Source organism: Tenrec ecaudatus, chromosome X (assembly GCF_050624435.1).
Source record: "Tenrec ecaudatus isolate mTenEca1 chromosome X, mTenEca1.hap1, whole genome shotgun sequence".
Classification (NCBI taxonomy): domain Eukaryota; kingdom Metazoa; phylum Chordata; class Mammalia; order Afrosoricida; family Tenrecidae; genus Tenrec; species Tenrec ecaudatus.
This window is the reverse complement of record NC_134548.1, coordinates 143,239,925-143,258,208: the sequence shown is the minus strand read 5'-3', so window position 1 is coordinate 143,258,208 and position 18,284 is coordinate 143,239,925. Positions and strand designations below refer to the sequence as shown.

Here is an 18,284-nt window from a genome sequence, read left to right as displayed (position 1 = left end):
AAGTGGCTGGTGGTTTCTAACTACTGACCTAGTGGATGGTAAACCTAACTTGTAACCACTGCATCACCAGGACTCCGAAAATGTGTACAGTAAATGGATTAATTTTATATTGGAAGGGGGAAAAGCTCATGTTTGAAAGTCTCTCACATTAAGATCCGTTTATATAGAAGATCTTCATTTTAGTATTGAGGTGAATGGTAAATGCCTCCTTCTGCTATTTACCGAGTGTTGATAGAATGTGCTGGTTACAAGATCTACCCAGTGCTTCTTCTCTATTTGTGTCTCAGACAATTTCTAGCACCTTGAATCCAGGGAATGGCAGGGTAGCTGTGCTCATATCCATTTTTAAGCAGGTTTACTGATGGAATACTGGTATATAGAACTGCCTCCTGGTACACAAGGTCTGAACACAGGTATGACAAGAATGACTCTTGGCTGACGGAAAAATATGCTTATGTACCTCTTAGAAGGTACATTGCAAGGCATGAAGGAGTTTAATCCATAGCCAGTCCTGATCTTAGTAGGTTTTCCATTTACCTGGGGGATTATTTCTTGGTGAATTGAAAATGACCATTATTTACTATTTGAATATGTTTTTTTTCTCTTGCAGCGTTGTTGTCCTGACATGGTAAATAACACACTGGACAGTAATACAGACGAACTTTCAAATGCAGAGAAGGGAAAATTGGTCATGTTAGTGACGGACTTTTATTACGGAAGACATGAAGGAACCTGCGAAGAACAGAAGACGTACACAACCTTTAAATGCTTCAGCTGCTTGAAAGTCCTCAAAAATAATATCAGGTGAGCCAGGAGTTATTTTTGTGTTCAAAATGAAATGCTAAAGCTGTAGAAATAAAAGAATTTTTCCTTCACAGTTTCCTCCATCGTCCTTGATGAGCAATTTTAGCATTTTTTACTAAAATCCAAGGCAGAATATCTAGTAAAACTTGCCTTATGTTTTAGGAGTCTGGGTACTTTACCCACTCAGCCATCTCTTTGAGATAATTTAAGCATGGACAAATTTTATTTTAACTTGAGGAAGAAGTACTTCTTTTTTCCCACTCTATTAGCATTAAAGTATAAATTCTCAAGGACTACTTTGTTATTTTCTAGCTAATTTTGAATCTTTATCTTCACATTACAAGAAGGTCACTCTATACCTTTGGCCTCTTTCCTCGTAGCCATATGTGTAATATTCACATGTTTACATTCATAGGGATCATTCTTAGTATACAAGGAGGTACCCCCCAAAATAGAAGTTTCCACCCAAAGCTATATACTTAATTTTTTTTATAAAGCCTTATCCCCAGGGACAAAGAAAAGCATGTGATCTAAAATCAATGACGAGGAGGGCATAGGATGCCTGGTAGGGCTTGATCAATGGCAGTGTAACCGAAAGGAATTACTGAAACCTGAATGAAAGCTGAACATGACAGTGTGGCAAGAGGAAAATAAAAGAAAATAGAGGGGAAGAGTAGGAGGCAAATGGGCATTTATACAGGTCTAAATACAGGCATGTATACAAGTAATTATGTTTATACTTGATGGGGAAATAGATGTGTAGATACATTTATATGTTAAGTATTAAGGTAGCAGATGAACATTGGGTCTCTACTCAAGTACTCCCTCAATGCAAGAACACTATGTTCTAATAACCTGGCATTCTGTGATGCTCACCTTCTTGACAGGATCGCTGAAGACAAAATGGGTACATAAGCAAATGTGGTGAAGAAACCTGGTGGTACTCTGCTATCAAAAGATACTGTATATATTCATGTATAAGCTGAGTTATCCAGCGCATTTTTAATGCAGTTTTGTGGTGAAATTAGGTGCCTCAGCTGATAATCGGATCGGCTTATACTCGAGTATATATGGTATAGCATCTGGGTTCTTAAAGGCTTGAAGATAAACAAGTCGCCATCTAACTGAGAAACACCAAAGTCCACATGGAAGAAGCGCACCAGCCTATGTGATCTTGAGGTGGTGTCGATGGGATCAAGTATCAGGCATCAAAACCCCAGAACAAAAAAATCCTTTCATTGTGAATGAGGGGGAGTGCAGAGTGGAGACCCAAAGCACATCACAGAAGGATCACAAGGAAGAGCCGAGACAGTCAGGGTGCAGTATAGCACCAGTGAAACATACAACTTTCCTCTAGTTCTTTATTGCTTTCTCTCCCTGCACCCATTATCATGATCCCAATTTTACCTTACAAATCCGGCTAGACCAGAGCATGTACACGGGTACAGATAGGAACTGGAAACACAGGGACTCTAGGACAGATAAATCCCTCAGGACCAATAATGAGAGTGGCAATACCAGGAGGGAAAGGGGAAAGTGGGGAGTGATAAGTGGGGACCGATCACAACAATCTACATATAACCCCCTCCCAGGGGGACAGACAACAGAAAATTGGGTGAAGGGAAACATCGGTCAGTGTAAGGCATGAAAAACCAGTTATATATAAATTATCAAGGATGAGGGAGGCAGAAAAAAATGAGCCGATACCAAGGGCTCAAATAGAAAGAAAATGTTTTGAAAATGATGGCAACAAATGTATAAATATGCTTGACACGATGGATTGATGGATGGATTGTGATAAGAGCTGTACGAACCCCCAATAAAATGATTTTTTAATGGATGTGCATTAAAAAAATACATGACCTTATCACCTACAAAGTACTTTCCATTACATTTGATATATTTATCAAATGTATTCTTGAAAATCTGCAATGCCATTTTTGAAAACATTTTTCAAACTCACTTGTTTGGATGACTGATAAGTACCTCCCTCGTTTTTTCCTTCATATCTTCTACGTCCTCATATCGCTGTCCTTTCATGTCCCTCTTCATCCTCATAACTGAAGTTACAGAGTAAGGACAGGTGAGTAAGGTGCACGGGGCAAGAGAGGCATGCTATTTTTTGCCAAAAATGGCGCACTGAGATGGCTGCTTGAGCAGGTGCATTTTCGTGGTGGCAAAACAGTCTCCTGTCTGCCACACATCAGGCCTTGTTAGTTGCATACTGGTAACACTGTTTTTAGAACTTCTAAATAGACAGGTTAACATCTGACCTGATGGAACCAATTCCAAATGCACTATCTCCACACACATTACATCCAGATTTGGGGGGCACCCCCTTGTATTTATATTGCAGAAAACATGATTTCTTTGTGGTTGTCTTGAAAAATAATGAAGAAACCTGCTTTGATTTGTATATTTAAGACATATAAAAAATTGATAGACTTCCCAATTGAATCTTGAAGTTCTTTTAATACATGTGTGCTTTAAAATTTTAGGTAAATGTACTTTTCCGTCTTTGAATTAGATGACTTTCTTTGTTTATTGTGGGGATTTTCCTGCTACATGGAATGTCCTCAAAACCAATTAGGGTTTTTTAATTTTGTGTGGATCCGTGCACGAGGCCTGCTGCTTACTTTGTATGCTCATCCACTGGTTTGAGAAGTATGAGCTGCTGCTGGGAGCTAATATCGTAATTGAGAGACAGCTAAGATAATGACCTCATGTGGGTGGACTCTTAAGTACTTGAATTTGTGGGCTGTGAGATTATTGGCTCATGGCCTTTTGAAGATCTGTGTGTAAATGTTTAGCCAAGACTAGAATTTTAAATAGGTTCTGTAGTAGAGCTGGTATCTAGAACCCCAAAAGATGTTTCGGGGTGTATCACAGCCAGCTAAAAGAGAAAACTGTGTTTTGGGAGATATATGGACTAAGGTTAAAACCTCCATTAGGTTGATAAATAGGCTGATGGCATTTTAAAAATGTGTTTATCTTTTATTAATAGTATTTGGAGTTCTTACAGATCTTATAACAATCCATAAATCAATTGTATCAAGCACACTTGTACATATGTTGCCATCATCATTATCAAAACATTTTCTTTCTATTTGAACCCTTAGTATCAGCTCTTCCTGTTCTGTCTCCCTCGCCCACACTCATGAATCCTTCATCAATTATATATTATTCTTCCTTTTGTATCTTACACCGTCCACTGTCCCCTTTCACTCACTTTTGTTATTTGTCTCACTTGGTGGGGATTATATATCTATTGTGATCGGTTCCCCCTTTTTCCCACTCCACCTACCCTCATGGTGTCACTACTGCTTATGAGGGGTTTATCTGTCCCGGATTCCATGTGTCGAGAGATCTTGTCTGTACCAATTTTTGTACTCCAGTCTAGCAGGATTTGTAAAATAGAACTGGGATCATGGTTGGAAGCATTCAAGAAGTAGAGGGATGTTGTATGTTCCATCAGTGCTATATTGTACTCTGGTTGGCACATCCCTTCTTGACTTGTTTTTTCTGTGTGATGCTTCTGTGAGGGGATGTTCAATTGTCCTAATATGGACTTTTTGTCTCTATTTAGACCCTCTGTTTGCATCGATAAAATTGTTTTGGATCTTTTGATGCCCGCTACTTGATGCTGTCAATGCCTCATGATCACACAGGCTTGTGTGATTCTTCCATGTGGGCTTTGTTGCTTCCCTGTCAGATGGCTGCTTGTTTAACTGCAAGTTTTTTAGATCCTAGATGCTGTGTCTTTTGATAGGGGGGCACTTGATGGCATTTTTAAAGACAACGTGAACAATTGTTAATAGGTGACAGTCTAAAAATAGGAGTCTTGGTTGAATGACTTTCGAATTTAGCAAATAGCTTTAATAAACTCTTTGAAATAGGTGTTCCATTAAAAACATTTAATAGGGGGCTCGTACAACATTTTTTCCTTTTTTTAAAACTTAATCATTTTATTAGGGGCTCGTACAACTGTTATCACAATCCATTGTGTCAAGCACATTTGTACATTTGTTGCCATCATCGTTCTCAAAACATTTGCTTTCAACTTGAGCCCTTGGCATCAGCTCTTCATTTTTCCCTCTCCCACCCCGTTCCCCCTCCCTCGTGAACCCTTGATTATTTATAAACTATTATTACGTCATATCTTACTGTCCAACATCTCCCTTCACCCACTTTTCTGTTGTCCATCCGCTAGGGAGGAGGCTATACGTAGATCCTTTTAATTGGTTCCCCCTCTCTACCCCACCTTCCCTCCAACCTCCCAGTATAATACGCCACTCTAACCACTGGCCCTGAAGGGATCATCTGTCCTGGATTCCCTGTGTTTCCAGTTCCTATTTGTACTAGTTTAGTGTACATGCGCTGGTCTAGCCAGCTTTTAAGAACTAGAGGAAAGTTGTATGTTTCATGGTTGCTACACTGCACCCTTACTGGCTCGTCTCTTCCCCGTGACCCTTCTGTAAGAGGATGTCCAGTTGCTTACAGATGGACTTTGGGTTCCCACTCTGTACCCCCCCTGATGCCATTTTTATTGCATTCGATGCTTTGAAGGTCATAATTCCTGCTCATAAGACCTTTTAGGGATGCTGAAATAGCAGACCCTGAAACTGAAACCTAAATGAATATTCTGTTAATAGTAAACTAATGTCATTAAATAAAGCAAGCGGGTCTTATAGCCATTAATTTTGCTATGGCATGCTTGTAGAAATCAAGGAGCGAGTGAAAATATGAATAAGTTGTCTTTTAAGCTACTGGGACCTACTAAGAGATCTGGCAGGTCGACAAAATATTTCTCTCATGACTCTTAACTGCTTTCGTTGGTAGTTTATTTCAAGTATTTTATTTTCAAATACTAGGAGTACATCATGCATGGAAAAGAAGAAGCTTGCTCTTTTTCTTTGGCGCGAACACACACATACTTTAATGTGAAATAATTGTTAAGAATTACAGCTGATTCATGATACTTTATACTAATTAGATGAATAGCTTCTTTTCAAGCAGATGAAATGAAAAGTGTTAAGGGAGCCACTTAATAAATGTGATGATTTTAAGTGTGTACATTTTCTGGATGACTGCGATTTTTCACCCCTTCTGAGTTTTTCTCCTTGTTGACATCCTGAACAGGTTCATGAACCACATGAAGCACCATTTGGAACTTGAGAAGCAGAACAGTGAGAGCTGGGACAACCACACCACCTGCCAGCACTGCTACCGCCAGTACCCGACGCCCTTCCAGCTCCAGTGCCACATTGAGAGCACACACACCCCCCATGACTTCGCTAGTAAGTCATATCATAGAGTGTGGCTTTTCATGTGGACTTTGAGGAACCTTAGAATTCTGAAGGCAGACAAAAACAAGAAAACAGGCTTAGTTCCATGAGGTCAAGATTAAATTATAAACTTCGAATTTTTCAGATAAACTTATAATATATTGCTAAAATTGTAGGCCTTTTGGGAAAGAATTCATTTGGAGAGGCTTTCTTGGCCCAACTCACGCATTGTACAAACTCAAAAATTCACTGCCCACGAGTTGATTCCAATTCATAGAGCCCTACAGGACGGGTTAGAATTGCCCCTGTGGGGGTTTCTGAGACTCTGCAGCAGCCGAAAGCTTCACCTTTCTATTGCATTATGTGAAAGAGAGGCTCTTAGAGAACTCAGATCCCATGGGTTTCCAATATGAAACAGGACCTTGGTTTTAGACTTTCAATAAGAAAAGGACCAAAACCCAAACCAAACTCACTGCCATCCAGTCCGTTCTGACTCACGGCAACTCGACAGGGCGGGGGAGGGCTGTCCCTGAGGGTCTCTAAGACACTAACTCTTCACCGGAGTGCAAGATAACTCTTTCTCTTACAGAACAGCTGGTCGTTTCAAACTGCTGATCTCGCTGGTAGCAGCCTAAAGAGTAACCACTACTCCAGCAATAGTAGCTGAAATCAGTCTAGAGCTAGACATTTTGAATTGAAATCCCAGCTCTATTTCTTAAATATAGAGAGCTCAGACAAATAACTGATTCCTTTTATACTTCAGGTTCCTCTTCTGACAAATGAAAATCATAGTAGTGTCTTTCTCGGGGATGATGTGAGAATTAAGTAAGTTAATAAAATTTAGTAAAATAATGTAGTATCATTTAAGTAAGTTAGTAGAATTCAAGTGCTTCAAAACACTGGAGGAATATTAGATCTGCCATCCTTGCCCCATCAATTATTACTGTAAGCAGTGCTAGGGATGATTTTTTAATGTATAGATTATAGTTTCTATATCCATCCTTAAATATCATATAATGTCCCCCTTTTTTCCTGCTTCCAGCTATTTGCAAAATCTGTGAATTGTCATTTGAATCAGAGCATACTCTTTTACAACATATGAAGGACACTCATAAGCCTGGGGAGATGCCATACATTTGCCAGGTACACACACATTTTATTGTGCTTATGTAATGTCCCTCCACCATGAAAGAATATTCTTTTGATCTTTTTCTAAAAGTATTTAAGTAAAATTAGTTACTATAAATTGAAGTCCCTCTTCTAAGTAATTCATTAGTGAAAACTTGCATGGCACCAAGCCAATGGTGGCCAGGATTGGACCTGGGGGGTACTCATTTGACCACATAAGAAAGTGAAAAAGGTATTTCTAGAAACCCAATTCGGTTATTAGGGACCATTATTTTGCTGGAATTTGAAGTGGCTCCCAGTCATAGAAAAACAACACAAAGTTTTTTTTTATTTTTAACTGGTGGAACATGGATGCCATTGAAAATCCAGAGAAGTATAGGGGGTGAAAATTCCTATTAGAGATGTCCAAGCTTGAAAATCCAAGTGGAGCTAGGGATTTATAGACCTACAAGGAAGAAGGGAGGGGGTCTCGTCATGTTTTGGAATGCGTCCCTAAACTTGGAAAGACAACTTTTCCATCAACAAAGACTTAACGTTATGTGCCAGTGATGGGGTTTTTTGTCATGTAGATCGCAGAGTTACATTAATAGTAAATATATACTGTTCTTCTCAACAAATGGCTTATCACTGCTATTGTATTGTCAGTGCATAGCAGTTACAATTTTTCCCTGTGAGCTAAACCCTCTTTGTCTTTCTAGGTATGCCAGTATAGATCATCCCACTTTTCTGAAGTAGAAACTCATTTTAGAGCAGCTCATGAAAACACTAAGAACTTGCTATGCCCATTTTGCCTCAAAGTGAGTAAGATGGCAACTCCCTACATGAATCATTACATGAAGCATCAGGTGAGCTTTCCATGTTCTTCACTGCTTGTATTGACTTTGCGAAGACTGCTGATCATTTGGAACACTGGGCAGAAAGAAAGCAGAGTGGTTCTCAGTAACTGAGTTCCTCTGTAATTGACGCAAAATTACATGTGAAACTTCCTTGTCTGCTTTTTGGTCATTATAACTTATCACTGCCATTGAGTGATATCACTGCCATTGAGTCGATGCTGACCTTAGAGGACAGGGTCTAACTGCCCTCTGAGCTTCCAAGACTAACTTTTTGATGGGAGTAGAAAGCCTCATCTTTCTCCCGAAGAGTGGCTGTTAATATCAAACTACTGACCATGCTGTTTACCAGCCCAAAAGTAACCATTACGCCACCAGGGGTTCTTCTTTGGTGATTAAGTGGGCTCATAAATAAAAACAATATACAAGATGTCTACCAATAGGAATCAAAAAGTGGAAGGAAGAAAGCAACATCAGTGGAAATGTCTACTGAGCTTGTCTATTTCAGGGTGGGAATGATAGGTATGGGAATGATTTTGAAAATAATTGTCCAAAGTAGGGACGAGGATTCAATTTGAAGTAAGGAAGGTAGCATTGAAGAAGACACTTATCTTCAAAAGTTTATTTTCACTGCCTAGCACCCTTTTTTTTAATGGGTGTTTTCATTGGTGACAAAGTAGTATTTTAACAGCCAATGACAAAGGAAATAACAGTGGCACTTAGTACTAGATAACGTGAACTATGCCAACAAACTATATCTAAGCTTGTTCCCTGCATGACTCCTGCCATTTACCCTGTGTCATTCCTGGGACACCAGTCTTTACACTTAACCCTTAGCTTAAATTCTTCATTTGTGCTTACTGTTGTTTAGGTTTTTTTTCTTCTGAAGCAATTGTGCCTTCCTATATTTAAAATGAAAACATTGTTGAAATGCTACAAATGTCAGTGAAGTTACTGAACTCGATCATGTAATCAAGTTTGGCAGCCTACTTTAATCCGTTCATTTGCACGTATGCCGCCATCATCATTTTCAAAGCATTCTTTTCCTACTTGAGCCGCTGATATCAGCTCCCCATTTCTTCCCCCTCCCTCCCACACCTGCTCTCCCTCTGGAACGCTTGATAAATTATAGATTATTATTTTCATATCTTACATCACCCTCCATTGCCCCACACCCACTTTTCCATTGTTCATCCCGAGTGGGGTTGATCCTTGTGATTGATTCCCCCTTTCTCCCCCTCCCCTCCCCTCATCCTCCTGGTCTCTCTACTCTCATTATTGGCCCTGAAGGATTTATCTATCCTGGATACCCTGTGTTGCGGGCTCTTATCTGTAGCAGTGTGCATGCTCTGGTCTAATCCGATTTGTAAGGTAGAATTGAGGTCAGGAAAGTAGGGTGAAGCAAGCACCAAAGAACTAGAGGAAAGTTGTGTATTTCATCAGTGCTATACTGTACCCTGAATGACTCATCTCTTCCCTGTGACTGACTCCTGTGAAGGGATGTCCAATTGCTTATCATTGATTGCTTTGTTAATGGCCAGTTTATTCAGCATTGTCACTCACCTTGCTTTCACTCATAGTCATTGGATACTCATGAAATCCCCTCCTGGCTGTTCATTAGAAAACAAATTCTAAAAGGAGAAATTTTCAAATATGTTCAACATCACCTATGTTGTGGCTGGAATAGTATTGACATGGCTGCCAAAATTCTATTCTGGTGTATCAACTCACCCTTGGGAACCTCTGACAAGATCTTTTTATCCTGGTGGAACCCACCATGTTCCATCAGATATGGATAGGTATTCCCTTCACAAATGTCCTAGCATCCAGTATCAGGCATCAGAAGACCCAAAGCCAAACAATCATCGATGCAAATGAGCGGGATCAGGGTGGAAACCCAAAGCCCATCTGTAGACAATTCGATATTCCCTCCCAGAAGAGTCACAAGGCAAGGATGAACCAGCCAGGGTGCAGTATAGCACTGATGAAACACACAGTTCTACCTACAAAGCTGGCGAGATTGGAGCATGTCCATTGGTACAGATTTGAGATCTATATACACAGAATCCAGGACAGGTAAACCTTTCAGGAACAGTAATGGGAATAGCAATACCATGAGTGTAGAGGGGGAAAGGTAGGAGAAAGAGGGAACCTATTGCAATGATTGACATATAACCACCACTCGAGGGTCTCAAATAACCGAAACATGGGTGAAGGCAGACAGTGGACTTTATAAGATATTAAACTAATATATAATTGATGACGGTTTCACAAGGGCACAGGACAGGGGAGGGAGGGCAAAAATAGGTGATACCAAGGGCTCAAGTAGAAAGATAATGTCTTGAAAATGATGGCAACGTGTACAAATGTGCTTGATACAATTCATGTATGGATTGCTATAAGAGCCCTGATCAAATGGTTAAAAAAGTCCTGGGTAAAATAAGCTTCATCTGCAGCTAGATTTAAAAAGTTAAGTATTAAGTTTGGTTTCTAAAATAGGGCTACTCAGAGTTTTTGATATGATAATGGACATTGTAAGCCTCTAAACTTATTTAGTATAAATTGTTCCCCACATTTACTAGACCCTTCATTTACATAAAACCTGTTAACATGTCTCCAGGACATAGTTGGGAACTTGGAAGGATGAGATCAAGCAGTCACTCTGAATGGTTCCTTAAGAATTTTTTTAACATGATTCTTTCCTGGATGCTTTACCAAGCTCAATAGTGAAAGGCAGATATGAGGAGACTAATAATATGCTTAGTAAGGAAAGAAAGAGGTAGGTGGGTCCACTATGTGGGCTGTACCTTAAGTAGTCTACATGGCCGACACTCATGTAGTCATATCCTGAGTTTTGTACATCTCAATTACCACATGTTTAAGAAAGAGTGGATCTGACAAGTATTTTGTGTTTGTTTCTTTCTTTGAATTTACATATAAATATATGATTGTTTTCATCTTTTTACATTGAAAGTATAAACATAAAGATTACGATTGATCATCTATAGTAGAAAGTCAAGAACCACCTATGAGCAACTAACAATTCCCTTGGGCCATATTTCTTTCTTTTTTAAAAATGATTTTATTGGGGGCTCATACAACTCTTATCACAATCTGTACATCCATCTATTGTGTCAAGTACATTTGTTGCCATCATTGTTCTCAAAACATTTGCCTTATGCTTTAGCCCTTGGTATCAGTTCCTCGTTTTCCCTTACCTTCCCGCTCTCCCTTCCCTCATAACCCTTGATAATTTCTAAATTATTATTTTGTCATGTCTTACACTGGTCCGATATTTCCCTTCACCCACTTTTGTGTTGTCTGTCCCCCAGGAAGGGGTTATATATACACATCCTTGTGATCGTTTCCCCCTTTCTACCCCGCCTTCCCTCCACCCTCCCGGTATCGCCACTCTCACCACTGGTACTGAGGGGTTCATCTGTCCTGGATTCCCTGTGTTTCCAGTTCCTATGTGTACCAGTGTACATGCTCTGGTCTAGCCAGATTTGTAAGGTAGAATTGGGATCATGATAGTGGCGGGGGGTGGGGGGAAAGCATTTAGGAACTAGAGAAAAGTTGTATGTTTCATCATTGCTACACAGCACCCTGACTGGCTCGTCTCCTCCCCGTGACCCTTCTGTAAGGGGATGTCCAGTTGCCTACAAATGGGTCTTGTGTCCCCTATATGTACTCCCCCTCCTTCGGGATCATATTTCTCATCTGTGACCTAGAAACAAGATGTTTGAAGAAGGACGCACTCAAGCAGATTAGGATCCATTGTTCTAATGCATGCCTATGTGTACATACTATCTAATACCAAAACCACTAGCCACATGGGCCCTTTTTTGTTTTAATTTTTATAGGAAAGAACTTTATATAAAAGAACAATTGTATATTGAGAAACATCCCAGCCAGGTCCAGATCAAGTCCATAAGTCTGATAATAGCCCATACTGTCTGATACCAGTCTATAAATGCCTTTTCAGACTCATGCAACACAGGCAATGACACTGACTGCAGGAAGATCACAGGCCAGGTGGGGGGAAAGTCTTGTGGATCCAGCGGCGGTGGAAGCATTTAAGCACTGGTGTGGGTCTCCACATGGTTCTTCCAGCTCCAGGGTTCAGGCTCCATTAGCATAGCTCCCTGTGGCTTGTCAACAGGAATGTGTAGCAGAGAGAAAGTATGTGTTCTGCCTCCAGGGAGGAAGAATAGTTTCCAGAATCCATAGTCTTGGAGATTGACTTTGAAGAGAGGGCTCAGAGGTGAGCAGGGCCATAATCGCAAAGTGTGAAGATGCTGCCTCCTGGGAATCTTTTGTGCCTGGGCCTAAGCCATAGTGAGTGAAGGGGGAAGTGCAGAGTGGAGACCCAAGGTCCATTTGTCGGCCACTGGAGATCCCCTCACAGAGGGGTTTAGTCACATGCCTCTTCTGATGGCAGGCTCCAGAGAGAGCTTGTTTTAATTTTTAAAGATCATTTTATTGGAGGCTCTTAGAACAATCCATACATCAATTGTATCAATCATATTTGTACACATGTCGTCAAAATTTTCTAAATATTTACTTTCTATTTGAGTCCTTGGTTATTTTAAAATAAAGCTAATTGTAGATAGAAAGAACCCTGGTAGCATAGTGGGCTAGTGACTTCTATCCACCAGATTAACAGTTCGAACCCATCAACCTGAGAAAGATGAGGCTACCTGATTGCATAAATATTGACAGCACAAGAATACTTTGTTCTAATAACCTGGAACTCTTTGATATCCTTCCGTCATGATTGCTAAAAACAAAATGGGTGCATAAGCAAATGTGATGAAGAAAGTTGATGGTGGTGCCTGGTTTGAAGATAAACAAGCAGTTATCTAGCAGGGAACCAAATAAGCCCACGTGGAAGATGCACACTAGCCTGTGTGATCATCAGGTGTAGGGTATCAGGTATCAAATGATCCCAAACAATTGTATCAGTGTTAAACAGGGGGATTAGAGTGGAGACCCAAAGGCCATCTGTAGACAATTGGACATGCCCACAGAAAGGTCACAAAGAAGGAAGGATTCAACTAGGGTACACAGCACCGATGAAACACATATCATTCCTCTAGTTCCTGGATGCTTCCCCCACCCCCACTAACATGACCCAGTTCTACCTTACAAATCTAACTATAATGGAGTGCACACAATGATACAGATAAAAGCTCTCGACACATGGAACTTAAGATAGATAAAATCCTCAGGAACCAATTAGTGGGAATAGTGAGAGCATGTGGATGGGGGATGGCGGGAGCAGGGGGAGAAAGAGGAAACCCATCACAAGGTTGGATATATAGCTCCCCCACCCCCAGGGAGATGAATAACAGAAAGATGTGTTAAGGCAACGGACAGTGTGAGACATGAAAGAATAATCATGTATAAGGAAAGTTTCACGCAGGTGGGAGGGAGAGGAGGGGCGAAAGGAACTGATACCAAGGACTCAAGTAGAAAGAAACTGTCTTGGAAATGTTATGGCAACATATGTACAAATGTGTATAATACCATTGAATGATGGATTGTTATAAGCCTTGTAAAAGCTCACCAATAAAATGATTAAAAATGATAATTAAAAAGTTTTTAAAAAGATTTACAGCCTCAAACCAACAAAGGGCAATTCTACTCTCCTGTAGATGCATTATGAGTTGGGATCAACCTGATGGCTGTGTTTTTTCTTGTAATTTGAATAGTGGATAAAAGCAGCTGATTTCGTGTGTTTGGCTAGTCCGTTCAAATTCACAATTAAACGATCTTCTGATAGAATTTTCATGTCATATGCCTATGTAATAACATGCTTCTGGAACCCAATCACTGAGGCAAGGATTGGTTCACTTTTTAAGGGAGTCATATTTTGATAATTATGATGTAAGTGGGTAAAGTACTTGTTTAATATGTAAGTATTTGAATAAAGAGCCATTTTAGATCCTTGGATTTGTTTGGTAGGGGAAAAAATTCTTTTTCTATTAACAGAAAAAAGGAATACATCGTTGCTCAAAATGCAGACTACAATTTTTGACCTCCAAGGAGAAGGCTGACCACAAAGCACAGCATCGGACATTTTTAAAGCCGAAAGAACTAGAAGGATTGCCTCCTGGAACAAAAGTGAGTTTTGAATTTTTCAGATTTAATATTTTTGTATGATACAATATCGGAACTCCCGTCAGTTTTTTACTGATTGAATGAATGAACATTAAAATTTAATTTCTAGACCCTGTTAAAGCTTTTTATTTTCAGTTTTATGTTTATATTGGGGAAGACTAACCTTTGTCAGTTCACTCACACGTGGTATAGTATTCTTCCCTAGTGATATATCTAGATGAACTGTAGTCTGAGGCAATCTGCTTTCATTGTGATAGAGACTGTCTTTGAATTATGTCCCTTGGTAGTGCACCTATCTGTTTTACCGCCAGACTGTCAGGTGCTTGCAATAGAACCTTATGCTTACTCCATCTTTATGTCTTCAGCTCTGGCATTGTCACTTAAATACCATAGGTTTGCTGATGGTGGTATTATGGAATCTTCTCTCAAGAAATAAGGTCTGCCCCGGGTAGCATTGCTATTTTAAGTGAGCAAACACATGTCTGAATATGTACACATGATCCTTGTCATTTCCTTCTCCCTGATTGCCTTATATGTAACTGTTTTCTCTGACTTCTCTTAAATACTTGCTCCGGTGGAGGGACACAGAGGTATGCATAAGCCCAAATGAAATAATCCCCAAACAGCTTTGTTTGCCTTTAAATACTTAACCTTTGAATGTGAATATATCCCCTATTTGAATTAAATAAAAGACTGTCAAGCCATACTCTGAAGACCTAGAGCGAGAGACTTTCTCCGGTGTTTACAATGCAGCCATTCCGTACTGACACTTGCCATTTAGAACACTAATGTAAGCAGGAGAGCCTTCCTCGTAGCTGCGCTTCATGACACGGATACTCAATGTGTCAGAGCACTTTAAGCCTTCAATGTGCTCTTTATGCGTTTCTATTCTTCAATTTGGAGTCCTGGTGATAAAGTGTATTCAGCAGTGGACTGCTGACCGCAAGGTCATCAGTTGAGTCCACCAATTCCTCTGAGAGAAAGTTGAAGGTAGCTGCTCCCGTGAAGATTTACAGCTTTGGGAGCCCTAAGGAGCAGTTCTGCTCTGTCCTGTTGGGCTGCTATGAGTTGGAAATGGCTAAATGGCAATGGGGTTGGTTGTATTATTTAATCCATACGACTAGTGAGGTACGCAAGGCAGATATCATTTCCCTGTTACAGATGTGGAGGCTTGGAGATGATCAGTCACTTGGCTGGGAAAAGGCAGTACTGAGATTTAGCCTACAGTCTTGACTCCTCGCCCAGTGCTTTCTGTATTTCATAGGCTACTTCCTCAAGTACATGGGATGGGGGAAGGGACAGAGTATAGTCCCACAATTAAAAAGCATGCTTGCGGGGTGATGGTTTTCCATGATCAACCAATGGATGCAATCAAATATTTCCCTTTTCTGAATAGTAAATGATAGATGTTAGATATCATCTAAGGAAATTCTGAATATCATTAAATTCTCCCTGCTGTAATGTGAATTTGTCATCTGTTACGTAATCTTCGGAAAACAATCGTGCCTCATGATCCCTTGGAAAGAGAAGGTCAAGTTTCCAGAGACATGCTTGTTTTCAATAGTTACCAGGGGGCACTGGTTTTCAATAGTTACCAGGGGGCATTGCAAGCCTTTCGAGAGTGAATGTTTCTGGCTCTGAGATTTCCCTGTTCACTTCTATAGCTGTAGGAGTCTCAGTATGGCTTCTTTTGATACTCATATAATCTGCATTAGCTCCTAATTAGCCATCAGTATTTAGGTTAACATATAACTGTTCTGTGGTGTTACTACCGCTGTAACAAATGCCAAGGTAATTTTCACTCAATGATATAACTTTTTAGATGTAATTCAAAACTTACCTGATGATAGATTTTGGTGGAGAAGACTCAGCACAGATCCAATCTCCAGAATAGAAAGATTGATCTGATCTATATTTTCCCATTTTTCAAATCATGTCTGACCCTAGCCACCTACTGAAATATGCTGACACAACCAAAGGTTTGGAGAGGCCCCATAATACCCTCATTGTCACCTCCTGGTCACCCCTTCTTTGGTCTTGGAAATTTGCTGGAACAACCCCCAGAAAGCACTGTACACGTTTCTCTTTACTTCCCAGATTTATATATATATATATAATTGTGCATGTTTTTACAGTAGCTCAAAATCTTGAGATATTTTTCGAGTTAGTGACTTCAACATCTTTGTCAATGAGGCTGAGATGTAGGGCAAGAGGGATGCTCGCTCTGATGGTTAAGATTATGCATCCATTTGGCTGGGCTGTGATTCTCCGTGATTCATTGGTCATGTAATGATGTGGCCAGACCCTAGTTTTACCTAACACCAATTTTGCAAAATGACCTGCTCCCTGAAACTTAATTGAGTCCCTAAGTGAGAAATGGGTGTGCTTACAACCATGCATTTATTAATGGTAAAAGGATAGGAATCAGGATCGTTGTACACCTGGGAGGATTCCCAAAGAGGTACTTCTGGTTCTCTGAGTGGGTATGTCACCTTCCCTTTGCCAATCAGGAAATTCTCTGGGCCTTTCTGGTCTGGGCTTCTGTGGCCCAGTCCTTCATAACGATTGAGTCATGCCTTCTGAGGCTAGTTGATATTGGTCTCCCAGGTAAGTCTTCTCTGGCTTGACAAACCCCTTGCCTGCCAGCACAGCTCCTTAGGTGCGGCCTCAAGGTCCCAGACCAAGACACTTTCATTGAGGGTTTTTCTCAGGAACCAAGTTTGGTAAAGCCCATTTGACTATTGAGCTATGTATTGCGATACTGTTTTCATCATAGCTTTTTTTTTTTTACAGTTTAAAATTTTTTTAACAATTTATTGGGGCTCATACAATTCTTAGCATAGTTCATACATATACATACATCAATTGTATAAAGCACATCTGTACAGTCTTTGCCCTAATCATTTTTTTCTCCTTTTTTCTTGTTTTACATTTTATTAGGGACTCATGCAACTCTTATCACAATCCATACATATATATACATCAATTGTATAAAGCACATCCATACATTCCCTGCCCCAATCATTCTCAAAGCATTTGCTCTCCACTTAAGCCCCTTGCATCAGGTCCTCTTTTTTTCCCCTCCCTCCCCCTTCCCCCCTCCCTCATGTGCCCTTGGTAATTTATACATTGTTATTTTGTCATATCTTGCCCTATCCGGAGTCTCCCTTCCCCCCCTTCTCTGCCGTCCCTCTCCCAGGGAAGAGGTCACATGTGGATCCTTGTAATCAGTTCCCCCTTTCCAACCCACTCACCCTCTACTCTCCCAGCATCGCCCCTCACACCCTTGGTCCTGAAGGTATCGTCCACCCTGGATTCCCTGTACCTCCAGCCCTCATATGTACCAGTGTACAGCCTCTGCCCTATCCAGCCCTGCAAGGTAGAATTCGGATCATGGTAGTTGGGGAGAGGAAGCAACCAGGATCTGGGGGAAAGCTGTGTTCTTCATCGGTACTACCTCGCACCCTAATTAACCCATCTCCTCTCCTAAATCCCTCTATGAGGGGATCTCCATTGGCCGACACTTGGGCCTTGGGTCTCCACTCTGTACTTCCCCTTTCATTTAATATGGTATATGTGTATATATATATATATATACACACACACACACACACACTTATATCTTCTTTTTTTTTTTGCAAGATGCCTTATACCTGGTCCCTTGGCACCTCGTGATCGCACTGGCCGGTGTGCTTCTTCCATGTGGGCTTTTTTGCTTCTGAGCTAGATGGCCGCTTGTTCACCTTCAAGCCTTTAAGACCCCAGACACTATCTCTTTTGATAGCCGGGCACCATCAGCTTTCTTCACCACATTTGCTTATGCATCCATTTGTCTTCAGCTATCCTTTCATGGAGGTGTGCAGTCAATGATAATGATTTTTTGTTCTTTGATGCCTGGTAACTGATCCCTTCAGGACCACTCGATCACACAGGCTGATGTGTTCTTCCATGTGGACTTTGTTGCTTCTGTCATCATAGCTTTATTGAAATAAAATTCACGCAGTTTGATTAATTCGCCCACTTAAATCATAGAATCCCATGTTTTTTTCTCATATTCAGAGCTGAGTAAATGCAACCAATTAAAGAACATACTCATTACCTTCACAGAAGC

General features: G+C 40.5%; 1 protein-coding gene across 2 annotated transcripts in view; it reads left to right on the top strand.

Moving 5' to 3' along the window:
* ZNF280C (zinc finger protein 280C) overlaps window positions 1-18,284 on the top strand; it is a 58,342-nt gene that overhangs the window by 29,595 nt on the left and 10,463 nt on the right. For both annotated transcript variants that reach the window (XM_075538695.1, XM_075538693.1), the window contains exons 10-14: window positions 611-804; window positions 5,944-6,101; window positions 7,132-7,232; window positions 7,916-8,062; window positions 14,045-14,176. In XM_075538695.1, the coding sequence (XP_075394810.1) occupies window positions 611-804; window positions 5,944-6,101; window positions 7,132-7,232; window positions 7,916-8,062; window positions 14,045-14,176 (732 nt within the window). The remainder of the gene's footprint in view (window positions 1-610; window positions 805-5,943; window positions 6,102-7,131; window positions 7,233-7,915; window positions 8,063-14,044; window positions 14,177-18,284) is intronic.